Source organism: Bufo gargarizans, unplaced genomic scaffold (assembly GCF_014858855.1).
Source record: "Bufo gargarizans isolate SCDJY-AF-19 unplaced genomic scaffold, ASM1485885v1 fragScaff_scaffold_1_pilon:::fragment_2:::debris, whole genome shotgun sequence".
NCBI classification, from domain to species: Eukaryota; Metazoa; Chordata; class Amphibia; order Anura; family Bufonidae; genus Bufo; species Bufo gargarizans.
This window is the reverse complement of record NW_025334069.1, coordinates 1,371,042-1,388,247: the sequence shown is the minus strand read 5'-3', so window position 1 is coordinate 1,388,247 and position 17,206 is coordinate 1,371,042. Positions and strand designations below refer to the sequence as shown.

The window sequence follows — 17,206 nt, the reverse complement described above, 5'->3', positions numbered from 1 at the left end:
CTCTTCCTCTCCTTGGAGCAAGATAGGTCAGCAGCAGAGATTCTGATTTAAAGTCATAAAACAAGCGTCTAGGTGGTTTTCTAGTGCTGCGGCGTGAAGACGGCAGTGCTGAAGGCTATATGAATGCCCCATCACATGGGTATATAGCATGGAAGATGGTCATGTGGAAAAAGGCAAAGTGTCACATTCTCTGGTGCAGATGTCTTGGGCCGGGTTCACACCAGTGCTAGCATTTTCTGTTGTCCTGGTCCATTAGAGGAGCAGAGCAACAAAAATAACGGAAGTGCTGGATTTGGCAGATAACTGTACCATAACAACCCACTGACTATAATGGGGTCAGTTTCTGAAGATTTTTTTTTTTTTTTTTTTGTCCACTCTGTTTACCAGAGTCTGTGATGGAGGCCCTGAATGGAGCCTCCAATGTAGATGTGGAGAAGCCCTTATGTGATGACCTGTCTGATGTCCAGACCTAAGCCTGTTGTTCTTGTTTCTGCAGGTGCCTATTGCCTCTCTGTCTCAGACTATGATCCCAACCGTGGTCTAAACGTGAAACATTACAAGATCCGAAAATTGGACAGCGGTGGCTTCTATATTACGTCTCGAACTCAGTTCAGCAACCTCCAGCAGCTGGTGGCTTATTACAGCAGTAAGACCAACATGGGGCACATGGGTGGTATAACTATGTCTGTCTGAATATGTGTATGAGTGAGGCCTCCTTTAGACAACCATAATGCTGACACAACCCTCCCGCGGTTTTCTGGTCATCTTAAAGTGGCCTTATGTGTCGTGCATACGACTGTATGTATTTTGCAGTCTGCAAAATACGGATACCATCCGTGTTGCATCCGCATATTTTGCGGCCCCATTGACCTTGGTGGGTTGGTGATTTACGGCCAGATATAGGACATGTTCTATCCTATTGCGGAATGGACATATGGATGTGGAAAGCACACATATCATCCGTGATCCATATGTCTCTTCTGCCGAAAGATGGAATAGGTGTGCAAAATGTGGACCATGGACTCATTGAAGTCAATGAGTCCACCAAAAAAAACAAAAAACGGTCGGCGTACAGACTACATCCGTATTTTGCGGACTTGTGGTATGCATGAGGCCCTAATAAAACATATTGGGGGTCATTTATTCTGCCCCCCTTGTGCCAACCCGTCATATATTATAAGGGTTGTCCGGGATTTTAATATTGATGGCCTATCCTCAGGATAAATCGTCAATATGAGATTGGCGGGGTCTGACACCCAGCACCCCCACGATCAGCGGTTTGAAGAGAAGATCACGCTGTGTGTGAGCGCAGCCTTCCCTTCATTGTTTACCTGCTAGCCGTCGACATCGCAGGTGTAATTACAAGCCGTCCTATTCACTTCTATGGGATGGCGGGTAGGTTAACAAACAAGGGAAGGCTGTGTTCCAATGGAGCGCAGCCTTCTCTTCAAACAGCTGTTTGGTGGTGGTCCCAGGAGTCAGACCCCCGCCAATCTAATTGATGACGTATCCTGTGGATAGGTCATCAATAGTGTTGAGTGAAGCAAACTTCCGATGCTTCATCCGAAGTCGCTCCGTTAAAAACTTTGGAGTAATACTGTACAGTATTAGAATGTATGGGCAGTATTATTCTGAAGTTTTGAACGAAGCGTCTTCGGATGTTACATCTGAAGCTCGCTTCGCTCAACACTAGTCATCAATATTAAAATCCCGGAAAACCCCTTTTAAGCACATCCTTCAGTGGTGCAAGAGGATGTCAAAACCCCCCATAGATAGACTGTGGATGTGGCTGCTACCACTGCAAACAGTTCGAGGATTTTTTTTTATTGTTACCACCCCTCAGTGATAACTGAATATAAAAGTGCTTTATAATAACGCCCGATCAGCTGAGAATTGGCCATTTTTTAGTATGTCAGATTATTGTCCTAAAAGCCAGCACGACAAGTAAGATTTTCAGTACATTGTCACACAGTAATTGGTCTCTTGACTGAAAGAACATGACCAGTGTCGGGCAATTCAGTCTAAATTGTCTCTGGCCAACGTTGGAGAAGATTATATTGCATATTTCACATTCATTCGTCTTCTGTGCAAAGACATTTCTGAACACACTGGAAAATCTTAGTGGGGATATTGTCTGGTAGAGGGGCTACCCCACCCCTAGACATAGTTCATTTGATATCACACTGTATATGGCAGGTTATAAGTACATGTCATTAAGGAGGATCCTTCAGAAGTCCTGGCATGTCTGTTTTTAATAAATACTGATATTTCACGTAAAATGACAATTGTGGATCATCCTATCTTCCTCTGTTGTTCCTCCTGCAAATTGGTGAATACATTTATAACTGGGTGTTACCTCTCACCTTGTCAGAGGGACGGCAGTGATTGGAGAGAGTCAATATATAAGGAACCCCAGCCCCCTCCCCATAACTGGTAACACCCAGTTGTCAATTTACTCTTGAATTTCTAGACGGAATAACAGAGCAACAGGACAATGTAGGGTAAATGTTATTTTACAGGGAATGCAAGCATTTACTAAAACGGACATGTCGGGTAAGCTGACGGGTCCAGCCGCATAGTAGAGGCATGCTCATGAATGAAGCAGTAGATTGTGTCCAGTCCGCTGCCATTGAGATGTTGAGGCCCTGATTGGTTGTCACAGATCAGCAGTTTAGTCTTCCATTGTTTTGCAGGGTTGTCAGACAATGACCACCCATAAAAACCCAAGTCCTTCACAGTTCCTCTTGGTCTCATGTTACCTTTTGAAGGGGCGTAAAGTAGTTGTTGTTCTTTCCCCCTCCATCGCTCTGTCCGGACACAATAGAAGTGAATGCTGTGGGGAGGTGATGGTTTCACTCTATGATCTCTTGGTGTTTGATTTCTCACCACCATCACCAGCAGGTCCTTTTTGTATTCTAGATTGTTTGGATAAGCCAGTGTGAACTGCTCCTAAACACCACCAGGACCTGTCACCCTTTGAAACTTAAACCTCTGCCCCTCCCTCACTCGCCACTTTGCTGAGTCTTACGGCGCTATTTTTTACCTCTGTGGCCCCTCTCTTCCTGTTACTGAAATATCTGTGCAGTCACCGGCACTCAGTTCTCCAGGAGTCCGCATCGCTATTACTTTCCTACTGCCCACTATTCTCCAGCTGTCAACGCACAGAGCTGCGTTAAAATGCATTGTCAGGACTGCCATGCAGGCGTCATCTCCATTATGTGAGAACAGCAGAGCAGTCCAGACTGTGGGTGACTGATTCCCTTTTAAATTAAATAAATTCCCTGCTGTCCTCTCTGCCCATAAAGTATCAGAGCGGTGGGGGTCACTGCCCCTTGAGCTCTGAGGGCTGGTGAACCCTTCCTTAGCACAGTCGCATTTTCATAATGGGCATCAGAACTAATGCCCCCAATATTTAAGGAAGGTTCTTGAGGCTAGAGAGGAAAAATTTCCTCCAGAACACTCAGTTTTTCTCACGGATAATGGGGAGGGGATAATACCAGATAACACACAGGAGGAAAAGACTGGAGTCTAGGCCTCAAAGCTAAGGGAGAGGTATGATGATCTCCTAGAAATCCCTAGACCTCTCCCTGACTCCTGCCAGTATGAGTAGACCCTGAAGGTGGAAATACTCATACACCGGAAATGGAGACCCTGGAAGGCCCTAGGAGTGGTGGCATGGAATGAGACTACTGGTTCCTCCCCAGATGAAGGAACCGGCGTCTCCCTGAGGCCTAGACAACACACAAACGAACAACAAAATGCACTTAGCTTAAAGAAGAATGGAGGAGCAGGAGATCCAAATGAACAACACGCCAGCTCAACCAACTCCAGCAGGAAATATTAACCACATGGTAAGCAGTGTGAGTCAGAACTAAATAAAGCCTCAGTAATGACCACAAGCTGGCAATGACACGAGGTGTGGTCATTACCAAACACTGCAAGATGAAAACAATGAGGCTGTCAGTCTCTCAGATCTTCTCACCTTTGTCATGGGAGGGACCGTGACCGTTTTAATAAGTGTCAGCAGGCGACAGGTCGTCTTTATGGCCCATTTACCTGAGCGAATGATTGGGAAAACTTACAAACGCTCGTTCCCAATCATTGCCCTGTGTAAGCATGTCCGGCTGATCGCATACTTCGCGGTATGTCAGCAGCCTATCACAAAGTGTGAACAGGGATGTGCTGGAGACATTAATGAGACTGTACGTGAATGAGCAGTGTCCAGAACAATTGGTCACGTCTAGTGGCGCTGATTGCTGCATGGAGTTTAAAGAGGTTATCCCATTAATAATGTAAAAAACTAAAATCGGACATTGTATAGTACATGACAATCTCTAACAAAAAAAACAGCCCTGTACCTCGCATGGATCCAGAGATCTCCACATTCACATTGTTCTGCTAGATTTATATCAAGCTGACAGCTCAGGGGAGTGTCTTATCTGCTGCAGCTCAGGGGGCGTGTCTCAGCTCTCCCTATCACAGCTCAGGAGACAGCTGAGAGATGAAACTGAGCATGTGCGGCCATCTCAGTGAGCAGGTCAAAGAAATAAAAAATAAAAAAAAACACCAGGTGGTGCTATACAGATAGATTATATTGAATAATTCAGTAGCTATACAAAATGTTTCTATTACATGCAATTACAAAAGTATTCAGATCCAGGTGCTGGTTTGAAAACGATAGAATATTTTTCGTGGGACAAACCCTTTAACGAGCGCTGATCCAGTTGCTATATTGTTAATTGACACTCATTACTGGTCCAAAGTGTTAGCTATGCTATGTTGAGGCCTGTTATTGCTGGTAAGCTAGCCCCAACCGATACAAACAAGGCCACTGATTTTTTTTTTTTTTTTGATTTTTTTCTTATGACTTGAGGTGGCATAGACAGAAAAAACATGGTCGCAATTGGACGAATATTTAAAGGGTTTGTCATCAGAAAAATGTTTGTGTATCTGACTGACATTAGCAATGTGCTAATGTCAGCAGAACAGAACTGTATGATTTTTAACTCCCTGCCGCCGTTCCCTCAAAATAAAGACTTTTAGAATATGCTAATGAGCCTCTAGGTGCTACTGAGGCCTTTATGCAGCACCTAGAGGCACCCGTCTTCTCACCCTTTGGCACGCCCATGTTCAGTTGATTGACGTCCTAGTTCTCCTCAGTGCCCCCAAAATCCTGCGCGTGCGGCATCCCATTTAGTATTCGCACAGGCGCAGTGTGTGAAGGACGCTCTCCTGCTGCCGGCTTCACTCACTGCGCCGAGTACTAAAGGGGACGGCGCAGGCGCTGGATTTTGCGGGCACAGAGGAGAACTAGGACGTCAATTAACTGGACATGGGGGTGCCAAAGGGTGAGGGGACGGAGCCTCTAGGTGCTGCAACAACGCCCTAGTAGCATGTAGAGACTCATTAGCATATTATAAAAGTCTTCATTTTGAGGGAACGGCGGCAGGCAGGGAGTTAAAAATCATACCGTTATGTTCTGCTGACATTAACACATCGCTAATGTCAGCCAGATACATAACGATTTTTCGGATGACAGAAGGTTTGTACCTGAAGGCATCTGTGTTGGTCCCATGTTCACATTTGGCTGCATTTCTGAGAAAAATGAGGTTTTAATATATAAAAAATGAGCAACGGGGGCGTCTCTGTTATTCCTAGAGGCTCAGCTCTCTCTGCATCTGCTGCACCCTCTGCACTTTGACTTTCGGAGACTTTGACGTTTACACTGCCTGGCCCTGTCAATTCAAGTGCAGAATTGTTTATATTTTCTTCCTTGTCTTTCTTTAGAACATGCAGATGGTTTGTGTCACCGACTGACCAATGTGTGTCCCACGTCGAAGCCCCAGACTCAGGGTCTGGCTAAGGATGCATGGGAAATTCCAAGGGATTCCTTACGTCTGGAGCTCAAACTGGGGCAGGGTTGCTTTGGAGAAGTATGGATGGGTAAGTGCTGGCTTTTGTACATGCATATACAATATGTAATAAGTGACCCCTAGGAACCCCGCTCCACTAGAATGAAGGGGCACAGTGCTAGGTGAAGCATAGCTGCCCCTTCTAATATTTTCCTCTGCATACCACCCCTCTTGACCAGGTTCTCTGCGCAGTGCTTGGTTAGGAGCCTCGCTATGTAGGAAAAAGAAGGACCTTTGCCAGTAGATACTAGTGATTGCTTGGGGTCCAACCTCTGGGACCCCTGCAATCAATGCAGTAAGTGATGTTGTATCCACCCCCTGTGCCATGTCGTATACAACTTGCATCCTCTGCACACTTCTGGTGTGGTTGAGGTTGATCAAGTCTTGCTGTAGTATTTTAACCACTATATTTGTCTTGCCATCAGGTACATGGAATGGGACCACAAGGGTAGCCATTAAGACTCTCAAACCTGGTACTATGTCTCCGGAAGCGTTCCTCCAGGAGGCCCAAGTTATGAAGAAACTACGACATGAGAAGCTGGTACAACTATATGCTGTAGTATCAGAAGAGCCCATCTACATTGTCACGGAGTACATGAGTAAAGGTGTGTATAGGCCGAATACATAGATTGTATTCCATGACGTTCTGCAGAGACTCATGTCTTACTCTGTTCCATGTCTGTGCTTTCAGGCAGCCTCCTGGACTTTCTGAAGTGTGAGATGGGCAGCTACCTCAGGCTTCCACAGCTTGTAGACATGTCTGCACAGGTAAGTCTGGTTGCTTCACATTAGCCATTTGATGTCTCTTTGTTGCCTCGACCATATATAATTATTTTTAAAAAAATAAATAAAAATGTAATCCCCTTTCTGACAGATTGCATCTGGCATGGCCTATGTAGAGCGGATGAACTATGTGCACCGTGACCTCCGAGCTGCCAACATCCTAGTAGGAGAAAACCTTGGGTGTAAAGTTGCTGACTTTGGGCTGGCACGGCTGATTGAAGATAATGAATACACAGCGCGGCAAGGTATCACCACAGACCCTGAATCGGCATGTATTGCCGTCTGCTGATAATTATATACACACTCCCTGTAATTATGGAGCAGCTTGTTTATGTGCAGGGACTGGTGACTCCTATTCTATTGTACCCGCTGTTTTCTGTGTAAACATGCCAAGCAAGTGTAAGATGGCATTGTACGGTATGGGTGCACATTGCATAGGCCTCTCTGCGCCGTCGTCTAGAATTTTTTATTTTTTATTTTTTTTTGATCCGTGCACGATAGTGTGAGTCTTACAACGGAACTGATTCATTTAAGTGATGAGAAGAATATCATTTAGCATTAACTAACTAATTGGAGGGGTTCGGACTGCTGGGACCCCCATGAGCCAAAGAACAAGGGTCCTGTTCCTCCACGGTTTCTGTTCCTGACTTACTCTCAAAGGCTGTGGGGTCATGGCGGGAGTTGCAGTGTCACTGGTTGGAAATCGTGGCGCTATTTCTAGAACAGAATGATCAGACACAAGGCACATGCTCAACCTGCTGCTCCAGTAATTTTCTATGGGATTGTCTGAAAGAACAGATTAACACTTTCAGGTGCAAATAATGTGTGTAACTCTGGTACAATAAAATAATTCCAGTCCCCCCCCCCCTCCTCCTTCTTAACAATTTGTCATTTCCGTAGTAAATGACTCACCTCAGTCACAAGTCAGTAATATGTTCCTCCTTTATACTTTCCAGATGTATGCTCATGTAAGTTGCGTGCATCTGGGAATAGAGGAACAGACACAAGTGGCTAAAGATCTGACTTTATTGGCCAGCTAATAATATACATGGTACAGGGCTTAGTAGGTCTACTGTACATAGTAGAAGGATTGGTGGTCCATGTGCTGTCTTCATTGTAGGGCCTGTAATGTGACAGCCTGTAATGTGACAAGTAGATGAATGTGATCTTGTATTTCGGCATAAATGCTTATATATTATTCTGTCTCCTAGGTGCCAAATTTCCCATTAAATGGACAGCCCCAGAAGCGGCATTATATGGACGATTCACCATTAAATCTGATGTCTGGTCCTTTGGGATCCTCCTGACAGAACTAACCACAAAAGGACGGGTTCCATATCCTGGTGAGTAGAAGACATGTAGGTTGTTTAGATCCTTAGCAGTCTCCCTCATCTAATCTCCTGCTTCTGATCTTCTCAGGAATGGTGAATCGAGAGGTACTGGATCAAGTAGAGCGGGGGTATCGAATGCCATGCCCTCCAGACTGCCCAGAGTCCCTCCATGATCTGATGTTGCAGTGCTGGAGGAAAGACCCAGAGGAGCGTCCAACATTTGAATACTTGCAGGCCTTCTTGGAAGACTATTTTACTGCCACCGAGCCCCAGTACCAACCAGGAGACAACCTTTAGGAGAAATGGAGAATGATCTCGACTACAGGATGAGCCCTATCTTAACATGGCAGACAAACCTCTCTAAGATGCAGGTGCAATACTACCCAGATCCGACATACATTTTGTAGTTGAGGATCTGATGACACTAAGCAGAAGGTACAGAACCATTTTTTATTTTATTTTTTACACCTGGACAGAAGGACCGCTCCGACTCTGTTGATGTTCCATGTCCATCTTGTATCTTTTGCATTCTGGTCAAGTATAGAAGATTTGGCTGCTCCTGATACATCGCCTACTGATACATGTTCATCTGTTCCTTCCATAGAAGACAAAGGAACTTGAGCAGGACTTGGGGAACCCTCCCAATGTTACTCTGCTCGCTGGGGTCTTCAGACATTGTAAATAATCACTCAGGACGGCTCATCACTCTCCTGTCAACTACTCTTTTGAAACTGCAAGACCCTTGAGCTCCGTGACTACGGTTTTTGTATACTCAGTCGTGGGAGGGTTATGGGGTCTTCCAGAATATAAAAAATTGCTCTCGAGGACCAAAGTCCCACTTCTGTCTTCCACCCCACTCACTTTCTCCAGATAGGGAGACAGACTGCTGTGCTACGTTTTTGATAATGAAGTGACTACACAACCTCCCAAATTCACCCTGAATGGGGTCGAGCTTGTAACCTCTCCTGACTACTTACTCCCTTACAATTTCTAAAAACACAATTGCGGCCATTTTTTTATTTTAACCCCGTAGGTGGGTTTCTAGTTCTTTAATAACCCAGCAGGCCTTTTTCATGTAACTGTTACACTTGTACATCAGCTGTTCCTCAGTTACTGCTTTCTTTCCCCCCCCCCATGATTATAGTCCATTTAGGCTGGTATCCCTCTGTTATGCCTAATGGCACGGAGGTCTTCATGGTTGTCCATGTCAGGCACTGCCCCAGTCAACCCTGTACAAGGCCTACATGTGTTTTTCTTCACGTCATTGGGACCAGAACTAAACTCTACACCCATCTAGTTTTATTTCAGACCGGGTTGATGACTTCAAGCATCTAAATCTCTGTTCATCCCACTATGTAATAATCTGAACAGGACTTTTGATAACGGTACGAATGCATTTCGTTGCGGTTGTATGGGAGCCTTGCGACTGGCCCTGTGTTATATCACTGGCAAAACTGTGGACTCTGCCAGGATGGTATGGGTTAGTCTTCCAATTTCTCAGGGATGGGAAAGGTGTGGGATTTTTATTGCCAATCATGGAGGTGGGGATACACGTACCTGCTCCGGCTTTTCCATAATCTAGCATTGAGCGGCCGGCTCAGGTCAGAGGATGATTCCCTCTCCTAAGGTGCCAATCTAGTTACATCTGCCTGCATTACTGATAAATGTGTGTATATACATGTTTTTTTTTAATGGTTCTATACCACTCGAGTGCAAGGGGAGAGCGTTGTGAATACTATCCCGGATACACTGTATGTAGACTTGTGTTACAGATCTGTACGTAGTATTGGAGCGATCTTCTTTATTTTATTTTTGTTTTTTTTGTGTCATTTGATAATATGGAGCAGGGACGGGTTAATGTATATGGGGACCAGGCTTTCCCTTTCATTCAGAGCATGGTTACACCTAGTTAAAGGAGGCCACGGGATCGCTCTAATTGCTATCCTTTAAAGGGGACGTCCACCGGGAGCTTTCGCACATGCTGCAGCTGTACCGGACAGGCATGGCTTTGGCGGGGACAGACACCGGGTCAGTTTACGTTATTAACACTTTAAACACTGGCACTACTGCTTTTATGTCCATAGCAATAATCGTAAAGAATGGTGTGGTCAATAAAGATGAAAGGCGGACTTGTGGCTCTTGGTTTTTATTTCTAGTAATGCAGATTTGGGTCTCATTATGGAATTCTACTACATAAGTGGAGGGTAGAATAGAAGATTATCGATTACTACTGCGTATGCAGGCGACGGCTGTAAGTCACTGAAAAGTGTGGTCTCTGTCACCACCTATTGGCAGAAGGTGAAACTGCACAGGTGCTTTTTCTATTTTTGTACGGTGTCCATGTGCCATCCGCCTTTTTTTTTGTGTGGACCCTTTGGCTTCAGTGGGTCCATGGTCTAAATTTTGTGGACATATTCTATCTTTGTGGAATGGCCCATAGGTCAACTTTCTGCATCTCTGTCCTTTCAGGAGAAAGATAGAGCATGTCCTGTACCGTCCACAAAATGCGGCCCATGGACCTATTGAAGTCAATGGGTCAGCAGAAAATGCATATGCAACACAGACTGTATCTGTATTTTGTGGATCTGCAATTTGTGGACCACAACATGCGTATGGTCATGTCCATAAGGCCTTTACGCAGCAAATTTCTGATTTATAGTATGTTTGTTCGGCACTTGTTTAATGACCTTCACACGGGCAGAAAGTTGCATCGTGCAAGTTGCAAGTGATTGCATCGTTCATGCCGCCGGTTGTTTCTGTTGTCTGCAGCATGTCCCGTGTTCATATGTGGCCATGTACTGGTGAGGAAAGATCACTTCTATGCTGGCATAAAAGGTCCAATCAGCTGAAGAATGAGCTAGTTTGTCAGATTGGCAGACCTTTTACATGGGCCAACGATAGGCAGCAACTGGGCCTTTGTTCTGACCATGTAAAAGATTTTTTAAAGGGGTATCCCAGCTTCACAATAGGTTAAGGCAGGCATGTCCAAACTGTGGCCCTCCAGCTGTTCCAAAACTATAACTCCCAGCATGCTTGAATAGCTTACAGCTATTAGGGCATGCTGGGAGTTGTAGTTTTGCAACAGCTGGAGGGCCGCAGTTTGGACATGCCTGGGTTAAGGGTTCGTTCATGCACACGGCGGCTGACGGGATGGGGACCCATTCATCTCAATGGGGCCGCAGAAGATGCGGACAGCACAAAAATAGAAAATTGTCTGTTTTGCGGACAAGGATAGGATATTTCTACAGAAGTAACAAAAAATTATGGCTTCCACTTGGCCGTGATCCACTATTTGTGGACGGCAGAACACTTACCCTGGGTTCAGACCTGAGCGTAAATGATTCCCTATGGGAATGGTTCTCACCTGGGCGTTTTAAAGCGCGTACGATCGCGCTGTAAAACGCCCGACGCTCAAACAAGTGCTTGAGCTTTTTTTTGGGCGTTTGTCGCGTGTTCCCGCACATAGATATTCGGGAACGCGCGACAATGTGTGCACGGCTGTCTCTTTATGCGCGCTTGTAAACGCCCGTACAAGCGCGCATACAGAGCGCTCCTTTCGGAACACTCAGGTGTGAAAGCAGGGTTAGTCTTGTGCATGAGGCCTTAGGCTGTAAATACCCTGCACAATCGATACTATGGAGACTGCATACAGGTAAGGTTGCTGAGAGTGGGATCCCCAGAGATCTGATATTGATGACCTATTTTGAGGATGATCCATCAGTATTGTGGAATATCCCTTTTGTGTTGTCATGTACTAACTATCCTAGCACAGGGTTAATTTACTCAATTGTGCACTCCCCTTTCACTGAGTAGTCATGTACATGAATGTATTTTTTATTTTTTTTTGCCCGCATCCGATCTGCATTTTCTGGGGTTCGGAGGCGGACTCGTTCAGTTCGGTTGGGCTGCAAAAGATGCGGACAGGACACTGTGTACAGTTCATTCTGTTGCACCCACAAAAAGATAGAACAGTACGGACAAGGATAGGACTGTTCTATTATGGTCTGGACTTTCCATTCTGCAAAATGCAGACTGCACAAGGCCAGTATCCGTATTTTGCAGTTCAGCAGTTTGCGGACCGCAGAAACTCAACAGCCCAGAGGCTGCAAATTGTACCTAAATCACACCCCCAGTCCATGCACCCCAGATACACGCTGCCAGTGCCTACTACATTCTAGGCCAATAGGTACCCCGACACACTCGCTCCCTGCTCTCTAGCAGTCAGACGGCACGACAAGCTTTACAAGGCAATGGATCCGTAGGGCAGACTGGCACCAACGTTAAGGGCTCATGCACACGGCTGGTGTTTGTGCACTGCGTGACAGATGTGGACCCATTCACTTGAATGGGCCCACAATCTAAAAGGAACAGAGGCACAGAACCCCATGGAAGCACTACAGAGTCTGCGCCTTCCCACTGCAAAAAAGTTGTGCATGCAAGTGAATGGGTCCTGCGCCCGCATGCGGTGGCCCTAAGGCAATTTGCGGTCTGCAGCTTGGGCCCTTAGGCAAACACTTTAATCCAAAAGGCTTTAGTGCCTACAAAAAGAGACATAAACAAAAGGAAATACGTTAGTCATTCTGATGCCTTGGGGGGTAGAAGGAAATTAAGGGCACACACTCGGATCTTGGCTGACCCCTGCATATGTGGTCAACCTTGTGTTTTACACTTTTGGCCTGTGGTTTGCATGTGTGCTCATGTGGTCAACCTTGTGTTTTACACTATTGGCCCGTGGTTTCAGGCCAGCCCTTCTGGATCATTACTCGGATCCATGACTGGGCAGCAGATTAATAAGGGAGAAGGTCTCAAGAATATTAATTTGTGACTGGTTGGGGGGTGCTCAGATTGGGTAGACACATGTCCATTTACCCATTCTTTGTAGTTATACAAGCCAGACCCGAGTGTAAAAAGTCGCACACTCCCTTTTCCATGCGCTCTGGCTCACATCCTGCAATAAGAATTCTCTGGAGCAGTTCAAAGGGATTTAACAAAATTGCATTTATCACATATAGACACAAATATACACTGTTCTGGGCCTTTTATCACACACCGTTGTAAGACTGTCTATTTCTTGGCAAAAACTGGACCAATTGAAAGGGAGAGAAAAAACTACGCTGATAGCTGGGGATGTCATTTAAAAGGGCTTGGCCGAGAGTGGAATGTAAAGTCCATGGCGCCGGGCAGTGTATAATTACATGACATGTGACTGCTGCGGCTTAGCGGTGGCCTGCTGTTCCTGCGCAGTGGTGACTGGACAGCTCACTGCCGGTCCAGCAGAGACAGGAGCTTGGTGCTGGAGCACTATCTACTGTATTTTATATATTTTTAAAAAAAAATAATATTATTCTACACTGTGCCTGGCCCAATAGAAGTAACATTTTTGGATGAGCCCTTAAACACATGATTGTAGCATGATGTAACAAATGGTGTTTTCAGGAACTATGAGATGGATGACCTCATAAGTCATCAATGCATCATACACTTTACCATACAGTACAAGGTGCTGGGCCAAACTGAATGTTAAAAAGGAAAAGCTCATTAAAGAGCATCTGTCATCAGGATCACCTCTATTATACTAGGCATACGGCCTGCTAGGATTGATCATGTACAAACTAAACTAAGGCTACTTTCACACTAGCGTTCGGGCGGATCCGCTCATATTAATGCAGACGGTGGCTCCGTTCAGAACGGATCCGTCTGCATTAAAATGGCAAAAAAAAGCTAAGTGTGAAAATATCCTCGGACGGATCCGTCCAGACTTTCAATGTAAAGTCAATGGGGGACGGATCCGCTTGAAGATTGAGCCATATTGTGGCATCTTCAAACGGATCTGTCCCCATTGACTTACATTGAAAGTCTGGACGGATCCGCACGGCCAGGCGGACACCCGAACGCTGCAAGCAGCGTTCAGCTGTCCGCCTGTCCGTGTGGAGGCGAGCGGAGCGGAGGCTGAACGCCGCCAGACTGATGCAGTCTGAGCGGATCCGCCTCCATTCAGACTGCATCAGGGCTGGACGGCTGCGTTCGGGTCCGCTCGTGAGCCCCTTCAAACGGAGCTCACGAGCGGACACCCGAACGCTAGTGTGAAAGCAGCCTAAATGATGTGGTCTTAAACAGCAGGAAAAAAAAAAAAAATGCTCAAAACCCCGAATGCAGTTGGGCATTTCTAGAAGGGGAGCAAATTCCGCACGTGATCCGTTGCTAACTGTAATTCCCAACAAAATGCATACAATGGAGGATGCCAGCAACTGACCCTATATACACACCAGAATCACTACTCCGAGTTCTGCAACTCAAAAACCGACCCCATACACATACATGGGGTCTCACCGTGTCCATTTAAAGGGAGTCTGTCACCACCAGCGGCAACTGTTTTTTTCTTTTTTAAACCCTCTGCATTGCAGCTGTGCTCGCCTATGGGGATTTCCATATATAGCTTTATGTCTTTTGACCCCTTGTTCAGCTGAATTGCGCATGCGCCAGTAGTGCGTGCAGTTCACTTGACCTTGGAACTGGCCATCTTCCTGGCATGCGCAGCTCAGTTGAACAAGCCGAGGCCCACAGAAGTTCGCAGACACATATGGGAGATGTGCGCCTGCACGAGATTTGAAGGAACAACGTGATGACGTTAAGGGGGCAAGGCTAGGAGGTGGAGGGGAGGAGCAGAGCTGCTTTAGGAATAGCAGAATTATAAAAAAAAACCATTTACGGTATCTCACATTTTTGTAAATATTTTATTCCATCTGTTCATGGGACAACACTGAAGATCTGACACTTTGATACCATGTAAAGTAGTCAGTGTACGGCTTGTATAACCATGCAAGTTTGGTGTGCGCTCAAAATAACTCAACACACAGCCATTAATGTCTAAACTGCTGGCAACAAGTGAGTACACCCCTAAATGAAAATGGCCAAATTGTGCCCATTTAGCCATTTTCCCTCCCTGGTGTCATGTGACTCATTAGTGTTACAAGGTCTCAGGTGTAAATGGCGAGCAGGTGTGGTAAATTTGGTGTTATCGCTCTAAGATCCCATTCACACGTTTGCAATTTTGTTCTGCAAGGAATTGTGGACCCATTCATTTCTATAGGGCCGCATGATGTGCGGCCCAGCTCCGGAAATGCGGACCTGCACTTCCGGGTCTGCATTTCCGCTCCCCCAAAAAATAGAACATGCCCTATTCTTGTCCGCAATTGCGGACAAGAGTAGGCATATTCTATTAGTGCTGGCGATGTGCGGTCTGCAAAATGCAAATTGCCATGTCCGTGTTTTGCGGATCACTGGAAGTTCAACATGGCAAAGAACTCTCTGAGGATCTGAAAAAAAAGAATTGTTGCTCTACATAAAGAGGGCCTAAGCCAGGGTTCAGCAACCTTTGGCACTCCAGCTGTTGTGAAACTACAATTCCCAGCATGCTCCATTCATTTCTATGTGTATGCATGCTGGGAGTTGCCTACTCACGGCCTAGGCTATAAGAAGATTGCCAACACCCTGAAACTGAGCTGCAGCATGGTGGGAAAAGCCATATAGTGGTTTAACAAGACAGGTTCCACTAAGAACAAGCCTCGGCATGGTCAATCAAAGAAGTTGAGTGCACGTGCTCAGTGTTACATCCATAGGTTGTCTTTTCAAAATAAATATGAGTGCTGCCAGCATTCCTGCAGAGGTTACAGGGGTGGGGTCAACATGTCAGTGCTCAGACCACACACTACATCAGATTGGTCTACATGGCTCTCATCCCAGAAGGAAGCCTCTTCTAAAGATGATGCACAAGAAAGCCAACAAACTGTATACTGAAGACAAGCAAACTAAGGAGATAGATTACGGGAACCAAGTCCTGTGGTCCGAGGAGACCAAGATAAACTTATTTGGTTCAGATGGTGTCAAGCATGTGTGGAGGCAACCAGGTGAGGAGTACAAAGACAGGTGTGTCTTACAAACAGTAAAGCATGGTCATGGGAGTGTCATGGTTTAGGGTTTCACGAGTGCTGTGGGGAGCATGAACGCCAAAATGTACTGTGACATACTGAAGAAGAGCATGACCCCCTCCCTTCAGAAATAGGGGCCGCAGGGCAGCATCCCAACACGATAACCCCAAACACACCTCCAAGATGACCACTGCCTTGCTAAAGAAACTGAGGGTAAAGGTGCTGGACTGGCCAAGCATTTCTCCAGACCTAAACGCTATTGAGCATCCTCAAAAGGAAGGTGGAGGAGCGCAAGGCCTCTAACATCCACCAGCTCTATGATGTCATCATGGAAGAGGATTCCAGTGGCAACCTGTGGAGCTCTAGTGAACTCCATGCCCAAGAGAGTTAAGGCAATGCTGGAAAATAATGGTGACCACACAAAATATTGACACTTTGGGCACAATTTGGCCATTTTCACTTGCCAGTGGTTAAGACATTACTGGCTTTGTGTTGAGTTATTTTGAGAGCACACCACATTTACACTGTTCTACAGTACACTGACTACTTTACATGGTATCAACGTGTCAGATCTTCAGCATTGTCCCATGAAAAGATATTTTATTATATCTACAAAAATATGAGGGGTGGACTGACTTATGTGAGATACTGTAAAAGATATATTTGAAAATTACAATAGAAGAGCTACACTTTGATGCAAAGGGTTAAAAACTGGTGACAGACTCCCTGCGGTGTGACTACCTTTCTACACATCTGAGTCAGAGGATGGGAGCGGCTTGTAAACTCCATGCAGTTCTGACACAAGGTGATTGTCCTCATGGACTTTACCTTCAGATAAGATCCCACTAAGTGAAAGCAGAGTCTGAGCTTATCAAATACCTGCCAAGTAGCAGCAGCAGCTAAAGGGACACTCCGCTTTGTGTGGTCACATAGTGAATATCACGAGTGTCTGCTGTTAGAGACCCAACTGAAAGGGCCGGGGGAGCAGTGTGCGCCTGTCCAAAGTCCTGGAAAAAACAGCCACGGGGAAAATATGGGTGCAGTTTTTAAAAAAATATATTTTTACGTCAGCATTTTTGTACTGTTTTGCATGGGAGGACCAGACATGAATACACGCCTCAGGCTCTTTCACATGAATCAGCTTTCTATTCAGATGCAATACGTGATGTGAACACACAGCATCCGGACTCAATCCTGACCATGCATCTCGATAAGTCTGTGCACGTTTTTCACGCATCATCTCTTCGTTCAG

The 17,206-nt window shown here is 45.7% G+C and overlaps 1 protein-coding gene across 1 annotated transcript in view; it reads left to right on the top strand.

Annotated features, from left to right (window-relative positions):
- Positions 1–10,155, top strand: part of LOC122922328 (tyrosine-protein kinase Src-2) — a 39,263-nt gene extending 29,108 nt beyond the window's left edge. Inside the window, exons 6-12 of the mRNA XM_044272903.1 lie at positions 497–646; positions 5,788–5,943; positions 6,338–6,517; positions 6,604–6,680; positions 6,787–6,940; positions 7,907–8,038; positions 8,115–10,155. Coding sequence (XP_044128838.1) covers positions 497–646; positions 5,788–5,943; positions 6,338–6,517; positions 6,604–6,680; positions 6,787–6,940; positions 7,907–8,038; positions 8,115–8,323 — 1,058 coding nt within the window. The 3' untranslated portion in view covers positions 8,324–10,155. The remainder of the gene's footprint in view (positions 1–496; positions 647–5,787; positions 5,944–6,337; positions 6,518–6,603; positions 6,681–6,786; positions 6,941–7,906; positions 8,039–8,114) is intronic.
- Positions 10,156–17,206: the final 7,051 nt, after the last annotated feature.